The sequence below is a fragment of the Notothenia rossii genome, assembly GCF_949606895.1.
Source record: "Notothenia rossii genome assembly, chromosome: 2".
Taxonomy (NCBI): Eukaryota; Metazoa; Chordata; class Actinopteri; order Perciformes; family Nototheniidae; genus Notothenia; species Notothenia rossii.
The window spans coordinates 7405988-7430152 of NC_136904.1; the positions used below are offsets into that span (position 1 = coordinate 7405988).

Below are 24165 nucleotides of genomic sequence, written 5' to 3' on the forward strand. Positions count from 1 at the left end.
TAGACCCAAAAGCTGGCTATAACTACCAAACTAATACGTACAAAAAAAGGCTTATTTACTGACAGAAAGTGAGATCATGAAACTGTGTGAAACTGCTCTACCTGCAATTGTGTTTTTGTATATAGGTATATATTATAGGTAAATGGGAAAATGGGGGTGTAGCCCCACGGGAGGCTTCGTATATGCTTCCCATAACACAATATAATAATAATAAGGTTTTTAGCAAGACATTTAAAGTAAGATATGTCAGCTCCTATAAAGTGTTTAAAAAATAATCTACAAAGAGAAGCTCAGATTTCACATTGCCAAAGCCATGAGCCACTTGTAAGACGCTTCAATAGCCCATCTTAAAACTAAATTAAAAACAACATACACACCTGACATTACCTCTGACTGTGCCTCCATCAGAGTGGCTATTGTCTCAGTTAGTGACAGCAAGCTGTTATCTCTACTGCGGCAAAATGAATTACAACGTTTTAAGGTGCAATTTCAGCATTTACAAAATAACAAAAATAGCTTTTACACTGGCTAGTTATCTACAAATAAATCTGCAAACCAACACAGGATCTCTTGACTGATAGAGTGACAGTCTTATCTATCTCAGTGAATGCTATGCTTTGAGTTGAATATCAAGGCTCTGGTTGTGCAGTACAAATGCCATCCAGGTGTCTAAGTGTGCATGCAAGTGTTGAGAGATGGTGTGCTTGCTCAGCAAAATCCCTTCCTGGATAAATAAAAGTACAAATAAAATGGTCTCTACTTCGGCAACAGGCCGAGTGCAGAAACACACATCATGTTGACTGACTTGTGGAACGGTTTCTCGGTCCTACGGCTAACCTCAGAGACAGGACCGATGCCATAAAACACACACAGCAGCAGAGCAAACTTTAACAGAGGCAAAGCTACGGTGTTTAGACGAATATGCACAAGGGTTTCATTGTAGAATCACAAGGAGATCTGACTGTGCTTTTTAAATCATTAGCTTCACTTCCTTATGCAGAAAGGCTAGCTACAGTGAGCACCTCAGGGCAGAAATAGAGTTAATACTAAGAAACACTTTACTTGAAGTCCTATATACACACCGTTACGTTTTTCAGCACTATTGTATTACGCTCACATTACAAATGCATGCATTACATGATGTGTTTTGACATCTATTTCAACACCTTCTCTGTTGGGAATGTGTTACTGTACTTGCCCCAGGAATTACACAGAGTGTGTGTGTGTGTGTGTGTGTGTGTGTGTGTGTGTGTGTGTGTGTGTGTGTGTGTGTGTGTGTGTGTGTGTGTGTGTGTGTGTGTGTGTGTGTGTGTGTCCAAGCATTACGATACTTGTGGGGACCTAAATATGTTTACACAGTCACGTATGGGGACGCGCCTCCCTTGTGGGGACAAAATGGAGGTCCCCATGAGGGGAATCATTCATTTTAGGGTGAAGACTACTTGGTTAGGGTTAGGCATGTGTTGGTTATGGTTGAGGTTAGGATAAGTCTCCAGGAAATGCATGCAAGTCAATGTCCCCTGAAGTGATGTGTGTGTGTGTGTGTGTGTGTGTGTGTGTGTGTGTATATGTATGTGTGTATGTGTGTGTGTGTGTGTGTGTGTGTGTGTGTGTGTGTGTGTGTGTGTGTGTGTGTGTGTGTGTGTGTGTGTGTGTGTGTGTGTGTGTGTGTGTGTGTGTGTGTGTGTGTGTGTGTGTGTGTGTGTGTGTGTGTGTGTGTGTGTGTGTGTGTGTGTGTGTGTGTGTGTGTGTGTGTGTGTGTGAGAGAACTTAGTGCAGAAGTATCACTCGCCATCTGAAACATACAGGTACCAATGCACAAACTAAAAAAGCACTATAACAAATGGTGTAGTAGGTTTTCCTTTTACAGTTTAAAACACTTCATTTGTTGGTCAAGTTTAAATCTGATACCATGATGGTAAATGAAGCCTGAATGTAATGTTACATAAGACTGCTTTGAGATGTAGTGATTGCAACCCACACACACAGCAGGCCCTACAGTATGATACTTGATTTTCTCTTAGGACATCAAATATACTGTGTCTCCTGGACAACACGATGAAAACACTCTTATTTGTGTTGCTTCAATGCCTAATATGATTTACACAAAGGATGTTCTTGCCTAGACATTGGGTCATTTCCCTGCATAAGATTTGCTATCTGGTGAATCAGCTGCAGTTTTGTTTTGAGTGAACTTTTAGTTTTAATTATTTTTGATTTGCTATCACAGTATTAAACATGCCACACACACAGAGGAAGAAAACACCACCAAATATAGCGTGTGTGTGAGTGTTTGTGTGTGTGTCTGTGTCTGTGTGAGATATGTGAGAGTGTCGGTGAGAGTGTGTGTGTGTTTGTCTGTGAGAATGTGTGTGTGTGGGTGTGTGTGTGTCTGTGCGTCTGAGAGTGTGTGTGTGTGTGTGTGTGTGTGTGTGTGTGTGTGTGTGTGTCTGAGAATGTGTGTGTGTTTGTCTGTGAGAATGGGTGTGTGTGTGTCTGTGCGTCTGAGAGAGTGTGTGTGTGTGTGTGTGTGTGTGTGTGTGTGTGTGTGTGTGTGTGTGTGTGTGTGTGTGTGTGTCTGTGAGAATGGGTGTGTGTGTGTCTGTGCGTCTGAGAGAGTGTCTGAGAGAGTGTGTGTGTGTGTGTGTGTGTGTGTGTGTGTGTGTGCGTGTGTGTGTGTGTGTGTGTGTGTGTGTGTGTGTGTCTGAGAGTGTGTGTGTGTGTGTGTGTGTGTGTGTGTGTCTGAGAGTGTGTGTGTGTGTGTGTGTGTGTGTGTGTGTGTGTGTGTGTGTGTGTGTGTGTGTGTGTGTGTGTGTGTGTGTGTGTGTGTGTGTGTGTGTGTGTGTTACCTGCACGGAGTTGAGCCTGCAGTATCCGTTGAGGGGGAATCGGATGACGTGTGTGGGGTCCTGGTTCCAGCCGGCGTTCACAGAGTTGCACATGACGTCTCCGGTCTCGGGGAAGATCTCCTCGATGAGGACCTTCTCCCCACTCAGAGCGATCCTCTCTCCCAGGTCGGGGGTCACTCGCACCACCAGGCAGTCGCACGGCTGCATCGTCCTCCGCTGCTCTCGGTCTTGCTTCCAGCGCTCCAGCTCCTTGATCATGGGCATCAGCTGGTAGTAACGCGCCTCCTCGTACAGCAGGTGGAAGTCCTGCAAAGAGGAGGAGAGCAGTGAGTTACGGAGGTGGGAAGTAGTGGAGTACAAACACTTCGTTACTGTACTCAAGCACAGTGAGGTCCTGCAGAGAGAGGACTGAGGTCCAGAGGTGGGAAGTAGTGGACTTAAACTCCCACTGTACATTTTACATTTATTCTCAATTTCAAAGTCAAGTCAAAGTCAAGCACCAGACACTTTCTTTTACGCTGCTATGGAAAGTCTTGCACTAATGGTATATACATGTCTGCATAAACATTTTTATATATATTTGTTTTTGTATTTGGGATTGTTGGAAACGGTATTTCGATCTCTGTCTGTACATGCAAACTGAAAGATAGACAATAAAGTTGACCTTGATATTTTGGACTGTTTATTTCTAGTGTCTTAATTTCTCTTATGTACATTGCCTTGTCTTTTATGCTGCTGCAACGCAAACATTTCCCAAATTGGGATCAATAAAGTACTTATCTTAAGTAGTGGAGTACAAATACTTCGTTACGGTACTTAAAGGTGGGGTATGTAATTTTGGAGAAACCAGCTCGAGTGCGCTAGAATTTGAAAATACACAGTCGGAAAAAATCTGCCACTTCCTTCCAGAGCCCCTCCTCCAACACACAGGAACGCGCACATGACCAATGAGGGCACGAGATAAGTTTGTGCACAGATGGAAGGCTGACAGGCAGGTAGGCCATCCAGTTATTTTAGCTGGGCCGGCTCAGATGATTGGTCGTGCTTTTTACAGCGCCACGGCTTCCACAGATGAAATGTTTTTTAATGGATTTTTTGTCAAAGCACTTCAGATATTCATTGCTATCGGGATGTTAAGAGCATTCCATGGAATATAACAAAAAGTGTATCTCGAGCCGGTTTCTCAAACTTACCTACCCCACCTTTAAGTAGATTTTTCTGGTATCAGTACTTTACTCCTACTTATTTTTCTGACAACTTTCTACTTCTTACAGGTTGAACTCAAATACCTGTACTTTCTACTTCTCACATTTTCCAAACAGGCTGGTTCCTTTAGTCTGAATGTGTGTTTGGTGGCGTGATCATTATTATTTAGAGTCATTGCGTGCCTATTGATTTGAACACGATCCGTGTATCCATCATTTCCTGGTCTTCTCTAAAGAAGAGGGACCAATGAAAACGTTGTCATGTTGCCGTTGTTCAGCATGGAAACATTCATTAGCTAACAATGACATTATTGCTCTATTAATATAAAGGGAGGTCAGGTACTCTTTAAAACAGCTGCTAGTTATGGGTACTTTTTACTGAAGTACATTTCAAAGCCCTCTTTACTTTGGTAAAAGTAGAAGTACTGACTAAACTTCTTTACTCAAGTCAGAGTATTTTTAAACACGAGTATCCGTACTTCTATTTTATTAAACGATGTGTGTACTTTTGCCGTCTCTGGTGAGTTCACATCATCCTCCAGGCCATCTGAGTGACTCACACACTGCGAGGCTCTGCATTACAGTTCAGCTCCAAGGTCATCAGGACGAAACCCTCCACACATCGTGCAGCTTTAAGATGACAGAGGAACGTGTATTTACAGGCGATCCTGATGGCTTCCCCGCAGCAACTAATGACTAAGTGTCCTTGAGCAAGACACTTATCCACTAATTGCTGCAGGAGTGCTGTTCGGGCTGCATCTGCACTTTGACCCCTCCACATGAGTGAAACACCAAGCGTGTTGTACAGGCATGCACTAAAGAACAGAAACTATTTCCTCAAAACGCCCTTTATTATCTCTGAATATATTTAGAAAACATTCATATATGTGAGTCAGTCCTTTGTCCTTGCGGTCTACTTTTATGTTAATTGAATGGGTTTTTGTCCCTCATTGTAAAGCTCTATATGCTGCATTTCTTCTATGCAAGGTTCTATAGAAATACAGTTGCTATACTTGTAATACCAAAGGCACCATTACTGAGGAATGCACCATGTTTTCGACCTATTCACTTGTTAAACTAGTTTAGCAGTGTTTAAATATACTCAATATCATTAAAAGTTGATCTGGATACAAATCAGACAAATACCCAAATATAAAAATCCAACTCCAGTTTGTCCTTGTGAAGTTAAGGATGTCTAATCACACAAAGCATAACAGTTGGAGGTCTCATTCTAACCATGTAGTACATCTTCTGGAAAGAACAGGAATACACCCAGCTCCAGGATGACCTCCGACCAGCAGCTCAGCGCTAAATAAACAAAGCGTAGCCATGCTGCAGCTCTTGGCACGGCCCAGCTAGTAGCCTTTAGCATGTTTTAGCGCACCGACTCCAGAAAGGCTGTCAGTGAAGTGGGACGGTGCATTCCTGTGTGCAGACAGTCTGCAGCAGATTGCCTCTCCCTCCTGGGCAGGTTCTGCTGGAGGCCATTTGCCCCCGTGCTCCTGCCTCTAATTTCCCATAAGACCAGATGGCACTATCATTCCCCGCTACCATAGAGAATACACGGAGGAGGACGCGTGCGATTGGAGGCAGACGGGAAGTGAGGAAACGATATGTGCAAGTGAACATGAGGACACTGACTTTAATGTATTCCTCACATTGAGGGAGTTTTATGTTAATGAGGCCCGATGTTAAGCTCCTATTAGAACAAGATTTAATTAGGTTACACCTAAATGCTGCAAATCCTTTTTTTTTGCTAAACAATTAATAAATGTGTGTTCTGATTAGTGTTTCACGGTGACCAAATAGACAGGTTAATTCATTTTTAGTTTAAGAACTTCCATCACTGACATTTAAAGTGTTTGTATGTGACATTTCCTTCCTGGTTCCTGCTTTGTTTTAGTGCATGGACACTGCCACACCTCAGCATTAAAGGATTGTTGGTTACATATTTGTATGAATATCAATACATTATTGTTTGTTATGTGAATTGATTGAAACCTTTCTGGTTGGAAGCAAACTGCATTTCGTTTTACTCTGAGCAATGACACTAAAGTTGAATCTAATTTAATATTTGATACAGATAATATTTTGCTCATGTTGCAACGTCCTTAAAAAGTTAGACTTTGAGTGTTTACTGTGGAAACGTTCGTGGTGTTTGTGGGTTTTCAGCGCCCTCGTCTAGAAGTGCTTCCCCTTCTCTTCTCACCTCTCCTCACCTCTCCTGGGTGAAGAAACAGCGCATGGCAGCAAACAGCGTATTCATTAACCCCGCTGCTTCTCTCACTCTCTAGCCTTGAAAACTCTCCCTCGCAGCTTCAGCCCCACGTCTAAACTGCTTTTCATCTGAGGCGTGTGAGCGACACATCTGCACGAGCGTTGACGCAACACATCTTAAGCTGACGGTCTAATATTTAAGATTTCAGAATGCGAGAGAGAAGAGTACGGGGGTCCTTTTTCTCCCTTTTTTCTTCATCCTTTCTCCCCGTCTTTTCTCTCCTGGCCTTCTCGCTGCAGCTGACAAAACTCATACTGAGACGCCCCCCTTCAGGCGGCTCTCTGTATCAAAGTGTAGCCCCTCATCCTTCACAGGTCTGAAGCCATGGATGGATATGTTTTTAACAGGGGTCTGTCTGCGAGGCGCTTTAGTCATCCTGAGCAGCGTGGAAAACAACAGAGTAATCTTAAGCGTGAGGTGAGGATGAGAGGGAGACAACAGCTCCGTCCTGCTGAAACGCTGCCAGCTCTACGTGACAATTCATCCCCCAAACCCGTGTCCAGACAGCCCGTTTGAGCTTCAAAATAATGATCCGACCTGATCGCCCACCGGCAAGGCAACATCTCGGGGAAGGACAGAGGGATGGAGAGACAGAAAAGGAGAAAAAAAGGGTCCTCTATGAGGGAGGAAGACGACTGATGAAGATGTACGTTTTGGCGAAAGAAGGACTAACGCCACACGAGTAGTTCAGAGGGTGATGATTAAACAAGCCACCAACGGAAAATCTATGCGATTCTCATCTTTCATTCTCAGAAAACAACACATATTAGCTCTGTCCTATTTTTTTTTAGCATTCAAAAGCCAAAGTAACAAAGAGTTATTGATTGAAAGAGCAATATTAAAGGGTAACCGCGATGCAACAACCACAAACTATAATCATGGCTTCAATGTGACTGAGCACTGCTTAGAATAAACCCTAAATGTAAATGTTAAACCACTTCTGTTCTCCCTTGTGATATCTATATCAAATTGCGAGAAAGGCCACCGAGAAGAAATGTATCCGATTCTCATCTAAACAGCCACTGAAAAACATAACACATTAGCCGTTTCCTATTGTTTGTTAGCATTCAATAGCCAAGGAAACAAAGCATTATTGATTTGAAGCGCGTAAAAAAAAAAAAAGAGTAAACCAATGCAAAGACCACAAACTACAGTAATGGCTTTGATGTGATATTCTTGTGATTAATTATAGTTATAAGATATGGGAGAAAATGAATAGTGAGTATATCCAATATAGTTTCCTATTATGTGTTAGCATTCAATCGCTAAAGAAACAAAGCATTATTGAATTAAAGTTCGATACAAAAGAGTAAACTGACGCAAACTCAAACATTTAATTCCCTCAACGTGACTGAGCATTGCTTACACGCTCGTGATTAATTGTAGTTTGAATAATGAGATGAGGGAGAAAATTGATAGTGAATATACCCACAAGCTGACCGTTAAAGCACTTTGGTTCGTCCTTGTGCAGTTAAGAAAATCTAAATTGCCAGAGAGGCCACCAAATATATCCGTTAGCTGCTAATGTTAGCGGCTAACGTTAGCAGCTTCCTATTGTTTATTGAGCATTCAATAGCCAAATAAACAAAGCATTATGGATTTAAAGTGCGGTACAAGAGTAAAGCGAGGCAAACAACTAACTGTTTATAGCTATGTCTGAGACTGAGCATGTATTTTCCCTTGTGGTTTAATGTAGGTAAAATAACATTAGCTGTTTCCTATTATGTGTTAGCATTCAATAGCCAAAAAAACAAAGCATTATTGATTTAAAGTGCGATACACTGACGCAAACTCAAACATTTAATTCGCTCAACTTGACTGAGCATTGCTTACACGCTCGTGATTAATTGTAGTTTGAATAATGAGATGAGGTGGGGAAATTAATGGTGAATATTTTTGTTCCACTGATGTAGGCTGCAGCAGAATATCTGTTTCTATTCTGCTCAGACTTTCACATTGATTTAGCAAAGCACACAGCGCGGTGTCTGCCAGCAGCAGAACAGACCGAGGCCTCGGGCGACGGCAGGCTGATTGTGTTCAGATAAGGACATGCTCAATTCCGCCTCGCACTATTTGCATTTTCCCCCCCCCCCCTTCCTCCTCTCCCCGGCTTCACGCAAATTGAAAGGTATGCAGATCAACACAGGCTTATGCGAGGGGATCGTAATGAGTTGAAACAATGAGGTCCAATGCTTTCTCTCTGATTGGACTGTCAAGACTTCACCGTGATGGGAGGGGAGAAGCAAGACTCATTATTTTATTAATCTAACATGCTTCAATAGCAATATTTATTTTTACATTGGTCTTCTTGATGTCTTAATCGTTTAACCTTTATTCGAATTATGGCATTTTTATTACTATTATCTTTTATTTCTGTTGTACTTATATGTTCACTTTGTTTTATATTGTTGCATCGATTGACTCTTATCTGTCAGAGAGAAACCATTATATATTTTATTATCATACATTTGACTGCTTGTGTCTATTAACCTGATAACATGTTATATGTTGCTGCATGTACAGATTAACGAATAATCTGAGTGGAATTTCTTGTGTATTTTGAACTTGTGATGTGTCATTTTGTAAAGCACTTTGAGCTGCATGTGTTGAATGAAAAGTGCTTTTATTATTAAAACTAATCTGTACCGAATCAGGCCATAATTTGCTGGAAATATGCAGGGCTTTCATGTGGTGTTGTCTGAGGTCTGGCTCTGGTTCAGACTCTCCGTGAGGCCTGGAGAGTTTTGGGAGAGTTTTTCCCTGCGGCTCCGAGGCCTCGCCTTGTTCCCTCGCACAGAAAGAGGAACAAGTGCCAGCCTGGTGGAAAGGTCACGCGAGGTAAGGTGGAGTAGAAGTGAAGAGTAGAGAAGAAAAAAGCACCTAGGAAACAGTATCACTGGATAAAAACCTTCAAGAGCTTTAGGCAGAACTTATAATCATTCTGACAAAGCCACATGTGGTTGTGTGGATATGTATGAGGTGAGACTAACTTCCTAGTAACCAGGTTGCTTTAAGGCTGCACTGACACATATCTTTAAATCAACATCGCACTGTGACTAATGCACTGGACAAAATGCTGCTCCAGAAACAAGTAAATACAAAATGGCTTGGTAAGATCACTTAAAGTCAAGATGGGATATTTAGATAAATGAGATCTTGTAGCTGGGAAAACTTATTTTGAACTATGTTTGACCAGAATTAGGGAATGTGTTACAACAAGAGCCAGAAATGCTTAGATGTTTTCTGATGTGATTTTCCTGTAAAATAAGGTGTTTTTAAGAGACTTTGACTAAAAAAGATGCCTTGTTTAAAAACAAGACGCAAGTTATTAGGTCTTATATGAAGTGTAACGACATATTCTGTCTAGAAATTAGACAAATGTACGTGGCAAGATTTTACATTTTTGCAGTTTGTAAAATAGTTTGAAACTCAGAGGACGGTCATTCAGCTTGTCTTTGGTTTTACTTTGAGTTATTTTTGTCAGCTGTCCGTTTTATTTAGTCTTAGCAGTGTCTCAAATGTCCTTGGTATTTGTTGTCATATTTACTCTAATGCAGTTATACTGTAGTAGTCGAAGAAAATATCAATTTATTGGAGAAAAAAATGTGAACAGTATGTTTTTAACAGTTGATTACCCTGAACTTTAAGTGTAATTGAACTGAAAAACCAAAAAAAAAAAGTATTTAAAAAAAAAAAAAGTAATAATAATAATAAAAAAATAATCTTTTTATTTCGATTACGTTGTTTTCGGTGCAAGCCATAATCGTAATCGCGATTAAAATATGATTAATTGAGCAGCCCTACTTCAGATCAAAGCGATGTGTTAGTGCCATGTTAAAAAAGCAACACTTGAGGCCTTACAGTGAAATGGAGTAAAACTGAAAGGAAATATCGTGAATGCTAACGGTAAAAGATGAGATATTGTTTGCTGTGTTAAATATGGTCATCAGCACCGGAGAAAGAGTAACTAAAAGAGAAAGGAGCCCGTGCAGATCTGTCGACTAACAAGACTCGTCTACAAGGAGAAAAATATCACCTGGTTTTTCAAAAGCTCTGTTGTTGTTATTGTTACCTTTAACTTAGGTAATGTACTTTAATTCATACTGACTGTGCTAATTGTGCTGCTGTAGTCCAGTGGCAAGTACAGGAAATGGAGCATTACAAAAATTAAATCAATCATACGATATAATCTTTTCTTTTTGAAGCGCAATACAGAGATTTTGGTAAACATTTTCATTTTCTGTCATGTACAAACGACTTAGTCTTGTCTTCTTGAATCAACATCACTGCATGATGTCGTCACAGTTCAGTAGCCGCTCAGTCTCAGTGTTGTTTTCAGTCAAATCAAACATATTTAGTCCTAGTAGTGTTAACACATTTGACAGTTTATGTCTGTCACGCAATTTTACTGTTTAGTCAAATCTCTCAACCACCGTATTTTGAGAAGAAGACACTAATCTGAAGAAACAGCGGAGAGATAACACTAACAACTTCAGGTATTTCTTATGAACGGTGGAGACCAAACCAGAGCTAGCAGGAGAGCTTACATCTGTCAGACTTCAAATAAATACTAATGTTGACCCATGTCTAATAAATACACAACATGCTCTCAAACTACTCAAATACTGCCATTTTGCTTAACATACTTATTGATCAACATGTAAAGCTCACAACGTGGACATCTTTAGAACCAATGACCTTAAAATATATTGCATCCGTGGGAAATCTACAGCTACGCTATGAAATGTATAAAGCAGGGAAGCATTCAGTTTGTTTCTATTAGCTTTGGGTTCTTTAAAATATATATAATGTATTGTATGTAATATGCAATATAGTACTTTTATAAAAGTAGATTAAACAGAGGCTAGTGTGTGCATCTGTCTCACACAGGTTCCCACAGAGATTAAAGTGTGTGTACACGGGCTCAGAGTGTATTAGGTATTAAACTGAAGCAACAACAAACAGTTTTTTCTCAGAGTACCCCTCGACTCACAGCGAGACTTCCTGTCTGAGAGAGAGCAGTCATCAGAGCGGTGGGGGGGGGCGGTTTTACCTGGGCTCACCTCTATAGAAACCACTCTGAGTGTAAACAGCTCAGGGCTCACACACACACACATATCACAGGGTCACGCTCCAGTTAGCCAGTCTTGCGCTATTTCTATTTTATTTGTATCTACTTGATCTGTTTTATTGTGTTGCACTGTTGGAGGAGCCCGTGACCTAAGATTTTCATTGACACATCTACACTGTAGCTATGTACGTGTGACGCCTTGCATTTTGAATCTAGCCAGTTAGCATTTTCCACCACTGTGTTTGTTCCAGTGGTGGAGAGTAACTAAGTACATTTACTCAAGTACTGAACTTAAATACGAGCACTTACTAAAATGTTTCCATTTAATGCTACTTTATACTTCTTTCCCCCTACATTCAGGGCGCAAACACACGTATGGTGAAAAAAGAGAGAACTATTCAAAGCAACGTGCTATAATGTTATTTTTAACAACTTTTTTGTTACCGTCATATAGTATTTTATACCCGTTTTTCATATAGTCTCTTAATTTTTAATAACTAAAATGATCATATGAAGGTGTGCCTTAACCCCTCACTGAGCTGAGGTTATTTGAGCCTCTCAGTCCGTCAGGAGCTGGTCATAGAAAAAGCTCTTAATATTCGTTAGCATAGATGCTAATAACAACGGATCGCCACTGGGCTTACAACTAAAAGCCACGCAAAAACTGCGGCATGTGTACGGCTCCTTATGGGTACTGCAATATTTGAAGCGGCGTTCCAGTGCTCTCCGTCAGCACTACACCACGTGATGACACGTTACGCTCGTGTTGTGTTGTGTTCAAGGAACCTGTCCTTGGCCAGGAAAAACCGGCACTTTCTTGTTTAATTATTTTTGCGATCTTTTGAAGTGAGAAGTTGTCCGTCAGTCCGTAAAAAGTTAAATCATGCATCTCTAACGATTAAACCAGTGACGTAAGTTTGATATATCCAATATATTACAAAACTATACAAAAGAAAGTCAGAAAAATGTATAATTTGAGACTACAAGAAAAATGCTACTTGAAGCAACATTAGCATTCTGATAATGTCATCTAATAATAAATCACATCTGGATGCCATTTTTCAACAGATTGAGATTCTGTTACTTGTAATGGAGTACTTTCACATGAATGTAATACTTAGTAAGGATCTGAATACTTCTTCCGCCAGAGACCCTAACACTAGTTTCCTAATGACTGCTTATGCTTGCAGGTAATTGGTGTGTTGAATGGGAGGAAGTTGATTATAAAAACAGATCTCTGTTGTGGTATCAGGTCTATTGTGAAAACACGAAACCCACAAGAGCACTGTAAACATTAATAAAAATCACAATAGGTGTCTTATCTCGTGGAAGATCTTGTGTTTTCACATCACACGACTGCATGTCTGGGCAGATGGCTTTACATACTGTTCTGATGTTCCCCCGTTGTTTAAACTGATGGTGCGGACAAACAATGGAGTGTGTTGTGGCGCGGGTATTTACCTTGAAGTCATCTGGAAGGAGCAGTTTGCTGGTCCTGAGGAAACTGAGGATGTAGCGGAATATCTCTCCGTCCCGATCTATGAAGTAGTGCTGCTTCAAGCTGTCCAACACGATGGGCTCCGTGCCATTGAACAGACGACTGATTCTGAAAATTGAAAATAGACATACACACACATGCACGCAAGCAGGCAACCGCACACACACACACACACACACACACACACACACACACACACACAACAGAGTCAGCCAGCTCCCTTCAAATGCATGAAACAATTACCCTCCATTTATTTTTCAATTTTATTAGCACTAAGCTTGAAATGCATTAGCATCCTAGGTTGAAACAAGGGGCTTAAGGCACAGTTCCTCCATTTCAGACTTGTTTGAAGTGTCCCTTCTGCGGAGAGATTACAACAACACACACGCGTGCTGCTTGTACTTACAGAAATTAATAGCATGAATGTAGCATTACAGCTCTATTATTCCATCTGTCAGAGGGCTGGGAATGAAACGAGGTAAGAAACGGTGGAGGTCCACACAATAATGTAAGGGGAGAGAGACATTTCTTGACTCTTGTGAATTTAAAAAAGGGATTTAAACAGCTGCACCTCCACTGTGTGTCATTCTGACTGTACTCAATGCAGAGTTATGGTATCACATGCTGGGTTTCCTTTATATACATTTCACTATGTAATGCTGTGGATGTACATGAGTCTTTGAGGACAACCTATTCTTGCAGTGGCCTGTATTTAAGTTTGTTTTCAATCTAATCTAAATGTATACTCAAATGCATATTTTGGTGATATTGGACCACCATAACAAAATAAAATCAACATATTGGGACTCTACATCATATGCCATCACAAAAATATGTTGATTCTTCCTTTTTTATGATCTCTTATTATACATTATATATCATAGTATATATCCGTATCGATCAGGTTTATCAAGAGCAGTTCTTTGTTCCATTAGATGGCAAAGAAAATATTGAAAACACATCAAAATCATTTGTAAAAGCTGGATTAATGAAAATAACATTACGTACAGTAGATAATGTTCTCCCACTAAGAAACACTATTGAATAAAAAACACTAGTATGCATTTACCAAATATTATTATAAGGACTGTAGCGTCTTATTATATCATAGGTCAGGCTGACTGAGTAGTTATTTGTTCCATTGAACGAAAAAGTATAAAAAGCATCTGAAAAAACTACCTATAAAAGCTGGAATCACATCAAGATGGTTTTCCTATAGCTAATAATGAATTAAAAACACAGCATTTTCCAAATATTATCAGGACTTTGGCATCTTATATAGACACTTGTTGCTGTCTCAGTTAGCTCCTCCCCCTCCGAAGATGAAGGGTGTTAGAGTTGGCTACAGGCGCTCACCATTAAGAAACAGTCTATTGAATTAAAAACACTCAATATCATCAGGACTGTAGGGTCTTATTATATTATAGGTCTGGCTCACTGAGAAGCACATTGAAAGATAAAGTAAGTATAAAAATCATCTGATAAAATAACCCACATCAAAATTGTTTTCCGAGCTAATAATGAATGAAAAAACACTCGTTATTTGAGTGCATTTTCCAAATATCATCAGGACTGTGGAGACACTTGTTGCTGCTCGGTGTCCTTCAGTTAACTCCTTCCCCTCCTAAGATGAAGGGTTTGGTTAGAGTCGGCTACAGGCGCTCATCAAGGCAAAGAGAGAAAGGAATTGCTGTTATCTTTAAACTTTCATCACACCGTGTTGGCCTCCAGATACCTTTGGACAGATATTCATTTCCACTTGTCTTTGTGAGGTTCTCTTGCAGCGTATACCTGCAGGTCCCTCTCTCTTTCACTGACTGGACTCGATCTATTTCTTCATTCCCATTATGCTAAGTATACCTTTTTAATAGTTAAAAGCAGTGTTTTAACATCTGATATATTGGGGAAGGTTTGTTGAATTACATTTGTGTCCCAAAAGCTTAAATCTGTTAAAAGAATTCGCTTTTTATGCAACATTTCCCTCACCAGGAATGCCTTTGCGGTGCACGTAACCTCTCTCCACACATTTCCCTTCGCCTGGCTGAGGAACGCCTGGCTGTCATTATCATCACTTCCGTGTAATCTGCTCCTTAATCACGGTAACAGCTTCTACGACGGCTGACTAAGTTGCACGACAAAGAAAGCTATGTGCAATAACGCGCCGGCCAACGAACCCAGCACCGCCTGAGCACTGTTGTTGTCAAAGCGCATTAGAAGGAGAGCATGGGAGCCGCAGTGGGAACGTGAACAAACAGCGGGGGCTGGCTCCACTCATCTCTCTGCATTTACAAGCCTCTTACTTTGTAAAAGTGAGCGTGGATCTAATGGTTGTATCAGGTATCTCCTGACCCCGATGTGTCGACTCCACACACTGAAGCTATCACGTCAAATGTATTTTTCTTTGACTTGTGAAGAAGCAAAGATGGTTCTCCCTCGCTTCCACTCTTTCTTTCTCTTCCTCCGTCTCCATCCTTCTCCCTTGCTCGCTTTCTCTCTGGAAATCGATGCAAAATGCTTTATAAAAAACCAATACTCATCTCCCTGTTTCGCCCGAGGTGTTCCTTTCTCATATGGTCTTGCAATTCTTCCAGCTAGAATTTCACCATACCCCTCCAGGCTAACTCTGTTTTTCATCTCCACTTTTTTAAAAAGCAATTAAAATGCTGCCTGTTTTTCTTTTTCTTTCCCTCTCTTCTACTCCCTTCACTCTCGCTCTCTGTTGGTCTCCTCATTTTTACCCTTTCAGTTAAATCCCTGAATTGGATGGTTGGGAGGAGGGGGGTCATTTTAACAGGTAGGGAGAGAGAAAAAGGTGTTGGGGGGGGGGGGGGGGGAGGGAGGCATGCATGGAGAAATTAAGATACACACAAAAGCAGATTGATGAGGAGAAAGAAGAAAGGGACTAGACAAAGAAATCAGAAGAGAGAGGGAAAGGACGCAGAGAGAGAAACAGAACACGAGAAGAGATGGAGAGAGAAGTGGGAGAAGATACAGACACAACTCCATATGCAGAGAGGAAGAGTGAGGAAGAGGAGGGAGGGTGTGGGAGGTTATTGAGGACAGGAAAAGCTCAGATCTCCCACATAAAGTGAGGGCAGAGAGGGGTCAGGAGGTGGAGGGGCGTTCAGGTACCACTGATTCTACGGGAACGGACGCTAATGGGCGCCTAATAAAAGCAAGCAGCTCCATGCAAAGTGAAACAAACGCACCCGGGGAGTGTGTCCTGCCTCACATCACACAGTAGCTTTGGAGTAAGGCGGGTGTGAAGTTAAAAACTAGATTGAAAATGTGCTTCTTTTAAAAAAGGTGAGGCGAAAGAAGTTCCAAAACAAGGACTACTTTACTTTAGCTAAATATGTGGTTAGGGCTCGTTACAATCAAATCAGTTCATGTGTAATATTGTCTCTGTTATTTTGCAGCTACATAACATTACTGTTCCTGCACCAGAGCTACAATTAACTCTCATTATTATTTAATGTTAAGCGATTAAAACTAAACAGCTAATTTTACTTCAGATCACAGCGATGTGTTAGTGCCATGTTAAAAAAGTGGTTAAATATGTGATTACTATCAAATCAGATTCATGTGTAATTTTCATCCAGGTTTTTTACATTAAATATAAAAACAGCAACAACAATTGTCTTACATGGTTATCTTGGAACATATAATCATTTAAGGCTTTGTTGTCCAATATTCCCAGATGTGATTGCATTGAGAAAACTCAATTTCACAACCACTGATAACCGTCACTGACTCTTATCCCCACAAGTTGTGTTGCTAGCTATCATAGTGTCTGTCTGCAGATTGCCAAAACATTTTCTTGGTTATTTTGCAGCTACATAAAATGACTGTTCCTGCGCAAGAGCTACAATTAACTCATTATTATTTAATGTTAAGTGATTCAAGCTAAAAGCCAAACAGCTCATTTTACTTCAGATTAGGGCTGCTCGATTATGGCAAAAATCATAATCTCGATTATTTGGGTCAATAATTGTATTTGCAATTATTAAATGCGATTATTCATTGACTTTGAAAACATCCATTTATTGTAGAAAAAAATGTGAACAGCATATTTCTAACAGTTGATTACCCTGAACTTTAAGTATAATTCAACTGAAAAAAAAAAAAAAAAAGTATTTAAAAAAAAAAAAAAAAAAAAAAGTAATAATAAAAAAATAATCTTTTAATTTCGATTACGTTGTTTTCGGTGCAAGCCATAATCGTAATCGCGATTAAAATATGATTAATTGAGCAGCCCTACTTCAGATCACAGCGATGTGTTAGTGCCATGTTAAAAAAGCAGCACTTGAGGCCTTACAGTGAAACGGAGTAAAACTGAAAGGAAATATCGTGAATGCTAACGGTAAAAGATGAGATATTGTTTGCTGTGTTAAATATGGTCATCAGCACTGGAGAAAGAGTAACTAAAAGAGAAAGGAGCCCGTGCAGATCTGTCGACTAACAAGACTCGTCTACAAGGAGAAAAATATCCAGTGGTCTTTTCAAAATACTTTCCTCGTCTCTGAAACATTCCCCCTTTAATCCCCCAGCTTCTGTTGAACAGAGACTTTCCTCTGAGAGAGCGGCGCAGCGAGAGCATCAATGTTTCATGACCCCTGTCCCTTAATATGGCCCGCACAGAAGAAGATGAATAACCACACATTACTTACTAGACTAACTTTCTCTTGGCATGCTGCATTATTTAGGAGGCAATCTATTAAAAGTAATCATCAACTCTAAACTCTTTAACCCTGCTCTGTTAGTTTCACTGATGGAAAGTAACTAAGTACATTTTCGACTTATTGTTGAGTATTTTCATTAAGAGTGGGTCCTGTTATACTCATGTTCATGTCCCTTAAGTGTCTCTACTGGGACATGTCTCCATGCTTTAATGTTCAAAAAGCTTTTTTCTCATACTGTCTGTGCTGCAGCACCTCTTTTCACCCTCTGTCTGAAACCAGAGCCCAGTCTGCTCTGATTGGTTAGCTGGCCGGCTCTGTTGTGATTGGTCAACTGCTTAGAGATGTCCCGCCCCTTAGCCTATCACGTATAATGTGTTGGAGCGCTAGCCAACAGAAGAGCTACTGTAACTACGTGCACAATAGGGCCCCTTTAATGCTACTTTCTACTTCAACTCTAGACTATTTTAACACTCACTTATCTACAGTCTACATGTGGTCCACATGAACTACAATGCTAAGATGCTGTTACATGTATAACAGGTTAATGTAATAAACATAACAATATAAGACTCTGAACTTATCCATGAGTACTTTCACCTGATAACCCAAAATGAGTCATTGTCCTAATGAGTATTTATATGTTTTGGTTCTTTGAGTACATCATGATGCTTATACTTTTGTAATCGTACTTAATCATAACCAGGACTTTTTCATGTAATGGAGTATTTGTAGACCATACTATGCATACTTTTATTTAAGTACAGGATCTGAGTACTTGTTCTAACACTACTTAGTTTCCGGTTTTGCCTGTTTGACCGGACATGACTGAATGCAGCGTCTATATAAATATATATATCCCTCTCTCTATATATATATATAAATATATCTATGCGGCTTTGCCAGTGTAATTGTTTTGCTTTCTGCTGTCAGCCATTATCCTAATTCACACAAAAGGGCCCCTCCTTCCACGGGCTCCAACGGAAAGTGGAGCCCTGAGGCCAACTGTACACTGAGGAGGCTGGAAGAGAGAGAAACAGAGAGTGTATGCGCGTGTGTGTGTGTGTGTGTGTGTGTGTGTGTGTGTGTGTGTGTGTGTGTGTGTGTGTGTGTGTGTGTGTGTGTGTGTGTGTGTGTGTGTGTGTGTGTGTGTGTGTGTGTGTGTGTGTGTGTGTGTTTCAAAGTGAGAAAGTAACAGAAAGAGATAGAGAGAGAGGGGGCAAAGGAGCATGTGTGAAAGAGAAACACTCACAGTGGTATCCGGTCTTTACTCTCTCTGTGATAACACTGTTCGGGGGCTCTGACATGACTCTCGGCTTCATTTGTGTTATTCTTCTTCTCCCCATATGAATAACGTCTTTGTAACATGTGAAGCTTACACCGGAGCATTACGAAAAAAAAAAAAAAAAATGTACGATTTTCATGAACAATAGAGCTGGTTTTACACAAGATGTGTCATTTCACAATTTTTACTCCAAAATCTGAATATCATTAGCATTCTTTCATTAGAAAAACTGCTGTCTTGTTGCCCCTGGATACACCACCCTATTAACAGAAACAATTATAAACCCTTGTCTGCGATTGGCTTTATTTTTCGTGTTAGATGTCAGGAACAAAAGGGATTTCCTGTCAGCGGCTTCTGTGATTATCAAGACTTTAATATTTATATTACCAAGGGATTAAGGGGATCCTGTAGCCAATTTGGCAGGTTTTCAACAACCTGGTGAATGTTTACGCTGGCCCACATGGGACTGTCAGCTGACGCAGAATTGAGGAGTGTATCATGGAGTGAACGACACACTGCATTAGCTTTAGGAGGAAATGTACAGCATGGAAATCAGCGGAGAACAGAGATCATTACTTCTCCTTTCAGAGCTACCTCCGCTGGTGTCACCTTGTTTGAGCATGGAGCTAAAAGCGTGATGAAGTGGGAGGGTGGATTACCAACAGCTCTTACACAACCGGAATCATGATGACTAAATCTTACAATGGACACTGATCATGAGAGAATCAGATGCCTCAGAAAGCAGGAGTTCCTTTCTCTTCCTGTCCAAACAAATACAAATTGAGATAATAGAAAGCAAGTGCTTGAGGTTTCAAAGTTTCCCTGAAACACCAGCCATGTTTCTATTTGAGACACAATCAGACAACTTTTCAAACATAGGGATATACTCATGAAAGTCCTCATGCTTTACTGTATCTAGTGACTGGAAATCAACCTCTAAGTTTGACCATAAATAATGACTTTAAATAAGAGGTTATTGTTGCAAAAGCTAGGTCTAAATTAGTCAGAGAATCTGTATTCAACACCCAAATGAGGTAGATTTGATCAGAGTCAAAGCTTTTATGATCCACACATTTATGTCATGTTTCCCTCCAAGGATCCCTCACAGCACTCTGATCTACTGACCAAATAGACAGGCTATGATAGGGGGCGCACGAAGACATGTTTGCATGTAAATTCACCACCATTAAAATCCCAATTAAAAACATGTGAAAGCATCTGCACTGGCCAGATTGACAGCAGCTGAATTTCCAAATGCAAATGAAAGCAGACAAAAAAACAAAAGCCCTGGAGGTGTATTAAAAAATAATCATGACTAAAACAAAGAAAAACAATCAAATTTATCGTTTTAGAGCCATGAGAGTTTTGAAATAATGAGACATTTCCCCAAATTGTTCGAAAAGACATTACAGTTGTGAAGTTGTGCTAATGCCAGGCAGCTAAATGACTTGTTAACAGCATAAATCCAATGAATCCTAATTAAGAAAAACACCAGTTCAATTATTTAATAACTGATTTAATGACTAAAATGCTAAATTAAGCTGTTAAATAGAGATATAGACTAATTCAAATCAACTTGAAGATTTAATTTGGAAAGGATTCCCATCATAAAGTAAAAAGACTGTCCCCATTTCATGAAGATCTCACATTTAAATCAATAGATACACTATTCAAATGGCTATAACAAATGATATTGATGTGAGATAAATAGGGAATTAATAACAAACTAATGCACATCAGAGACGTGTCTTACCTAGTTAGTGTAAGTGAAGTTAGATGCATGGAGGTCTCACATTTAAAATGCCAATGAATTGTATTATTGGGACAAACAGGGGAAAGTAATCACTAGAAGTAATGCATAGAGTGACCTGCAGTAAGTAAGTTAAGTTAGAGTCTCCAATTCTCACAAATAAATCAACATATGCCAATAACTCCTTAAATTGATGTTCGATAAATACGATTAATTACTAAAACTCTTTTAGTGAAAGACATGTCGTATGGAGTACATTAGTTAAGTTCGAGTCTGAACTTCATGAAGTGTCACATTTAAATCACAATATAAACTCTTTAAAATGACAATAACTCAAAAACTCTGATAAATAAGGACATTATTTACAAGAACTGATGCATTCAGTATGAGAGTGTGTCCTGCGTGGAGTAGGTAAGTTAAGTTAGAGCCTCAAATTAATGAAGATGTCACATTTAAATCAAAATATACACTTTTTAAAAAGCCAATACATTAAAAAAAAACTCTGATAAGGAAAGGAATAACGAGAACTGATGCATTCAGTATGAGAGTATGTCCTGCCTGGAGTAAGTAAGTTAAGTTAAAGAAGACATCTCAAATAAATCAACATATGCCAATAAATCCTTAAATTGATGATAAATAAGAAATAATTAATTTAACTAATGCAGTGAGAGACATGTCTTATGGAGTAAATTAGTTAGTCTCAACTTCATGAAGATTTCACATTTAAATCACAATAGGCTACTCTTTTTAAAATGCCAATAAGTCATAATATTGTGACATAAGATACATTAATATCCTATGCATAGGAGAAACTGTCCTACCTGAAGTAAGTAAGTTAAGTTAGAGTCTCACATGAATGAAGATGTCACATTTAAATCAAAAAGAAACACTTTTTTAAAATGCCAATAAGTCATAATATTGTGACATAAGATACATTAATTTCCTGTGCATGAGAGACGCGTCTTACCTGGAATCTGGGTACTTGGTGAGGGTTGCCAGGCTGCTGGTGTACATGTGTCCCCCGACATCGATGTGCACCGGGGCGTTTGATTTGGTCAGCTGAGCCGGCAGAGGGATCCCCTGCGAGGCCAGAGGAGAGACCGGGGACCGGGTCAGAGACAGCCGAGACATGCTTCTTCCCTCCTGAAAGCAAGTGTACAGAAAAGCCATGGGAGTGGTGGTAAGCATTTGGAAAAAAACACACAACAACACTATGCTGCTGGTGCACCGTGGAGCAGAGCCTCTCTGAATGCTATCAGATCACTTCCATGTCTGTCTGGTCGCATATTTAGCCTGGAAATTATTGCCACCGCTCTAATTAAGTATGTTTGCATCTTTTCATGCAGCACCGGAGGCGAGGATAGGAGGATGCTTATTAGAGAGAGAGAAAGAGAGGAGGGGGAGAGAGATGGACAGATATAAAGACAGTGAGAGAGAGGGAGGAATGCTAGGTGTCAGCCTCCAGGGGAATAAAACAAACTGCTGCTGCAATATTCTAATTAAAGGTCGCCGTATGTGTTAGACGTGATGCACCCAGACACCAAACCACCAATCTGAGAGCCAGAAAACACGACGGGGGTGGGAGATGAGGGGGGGGGGGGTAACTTTTCTTCTTCCTCTTTGCACACGTACATTCAAAAACAAAAGAGGTGATGGCTTGTTTTGTCACTTGACTTCTTTCACCAATAATAGATAGTCGAACACGCGGGAAAAACGCGCCAAAAGCACCACTTTACTGTCTACAGTAACAGGCCCAATCATGAAGCATTTCTCTCCATAAACGAGTTGACAAAATGTCAGAAAGATCACATTTTGTGCCATATAATATGACCTCGTGGTAATCTAAGTGCTCCAGCTTTGGGGAACTGATTTGAGATATGGTGCACGCTGAGGTCAGCAGCTGGGTTTGATTAGCTGCCGAAATGTTTGATGAAATCTATCTTCTTTAAAGACTTCGATATATGGTTCTGGAAAAGCAATGGATGCATTTGGGTCCAATTTAGCAGAGCGTTTTGTTTTCCAACATTAACGTGGACGCATTTTAGTGCCTACAAAGTGTAAAACACACAACAGGAGAGGATAGGATCTTTCTTACTTTAAGTTTCCCTAACGATCAGTGACTAAAGGTCACATTGTGTTATCATTACTCATCCGTTCCCCTGCAGGCGCTTTGGTCTGAAATACAGACCTTTCCTGACGCAACACACAACCAAACTTTGAATATTACTTTGAGCTCCACTGTGCAACTACACAACAGATTGGGGTAATAGGATTTCACCCTCCAGTAAATCAGCAGAGTTGATCAGTAAGTGTGGTTGCATATTATGGGCTGTTTGTCCTGCCTTATATGATAAACCAGAGGCCGGTGTGAAAGGCCAGATCAGCCCCTCGGCTCCGAGAGCACAAACGCCGCTGGGCAAAAAACGAGACAGGAGGGTTTTCCTTTTTTTCTCAGGGTGTTGCCTGGTTTACAGCAGTATCATGTTCATTTAATACGATTACAGTAGGACGGGATTACATTTCAAATCCCAGGAAAAAGAGGAAAAAACTTGTAAAGACTGAAGAAGTTTGGGGTCCCAACACCGGTATCCCCCCTCCTTCACTCCTTACCAATTCAACAATACATGCATAATATAATCGGAACAAAAAAAGAGAAAAATGCATATAAAGCTCCGAAATAATCATAATTTCATTCAACATCTGTCTCATCAAATCAATCTCTATCTCCCCCTACACAATCACACACACCATACATGACACATTCCTCCACAAAACACCGTAAAAGCATCAAGTTTCCCCTGCCTCCTTCCACTGACCCTCATAAAGTGTTGTAGCCAATTCCATCCTTTAGACATCCAAATAATATTAAAATCCTCTGCGTACACGATAGAAATACTACGCACACGGAAATGTTAGAATGGGGAACAACCCGGTACAACATCCCACTCCACACGATGTGCTCTGCCTTTAATTCGACCAATGCTCAACATGGCGTCTTATTCCATGCTGTACAATTAAAATCAGGATCCTGACACGTGTGATTCATCAGGCGCTGGATAAAAACTGCGAGAAAGAAAGGGAAAAGAGGAAGGTAAACCCCTCTAGTTTCCACGTTGCTCATTAGCACCGGTTCGACTATTCGACAGGCTGCACTGTGCGTAAACACATCAGATTATGTGAAAAAATGTTCACCATACCGTTTCAAACATCGTAGGGAATCCAGAGGAAATCCGTGCCGGCGGTCAGTCCCAGCTCCTGTCCGCGTAAAACCCCGGAAAATCTCAAATATTTTTCTCCAAATGCCCTCGAGTCTGTGGTACACTTACACCAGCATCCAGCTCCGGCACGAACCTCTACGCTGCCGCACCGTAAAGCCAAGTGTTTGCTGTGTATCCCAACACAAAGCTGCCTTCTAAAAACACACTACAGGCTGTGGCCGGGCTGGACTGCTTTTGCGAAAGAGTCTCTGTGGCTTTAAAGGGTCTTATTGCAAGGCTGGCTCGACCTGTCCTCAGCGAGCTTCTTTGTACCAAAGCGCACAGGAAGCATC

General features: G+C 40.4%; 1 protein-coding gene across 6 annotated transcripts in view; it reads right to left on the reverse strand.

Moving 5' to 3' along the window:
* Nucleotides 1-24165, reverse strand: part of kctd15b (potassium channel tetramerization domain containing 15b) — a 54190-nt gene that overhangs the window by 13622 nt on the left and 16403 nt on the right. For 2 of the 6 annotated variants that reach the window (XM_079663232.1, XM_079663231.1), the window contains exons 2-4: nt 21583-21758; nt 12865-13009; nt 2850-3155 (exon numbers count right to left, since the gene is read on the reverse strand). In XM_079663232.1, coding sequence (XP_079519358.1) covers nt 2850-3155; nt 12865-13009; nt 21583-21746 — 615 coding nt within the window. In that variant the 5' untranslated portion in view covers nt 21747-21758. Of the gene's footprint in view, nt 1-2849; nt 3156-12864; nt 13010-21582; nt 21759-22247; nt 22384-22710; nt 22848-23431; nt 23615-23812; nt 24136-24165 lie in introns of those variants that run through there. The other 4 variants (XM_079663230.1, XM_079663229.1, XM_079663234.1 and 1 more) reach the window with 4 other exon arrangements.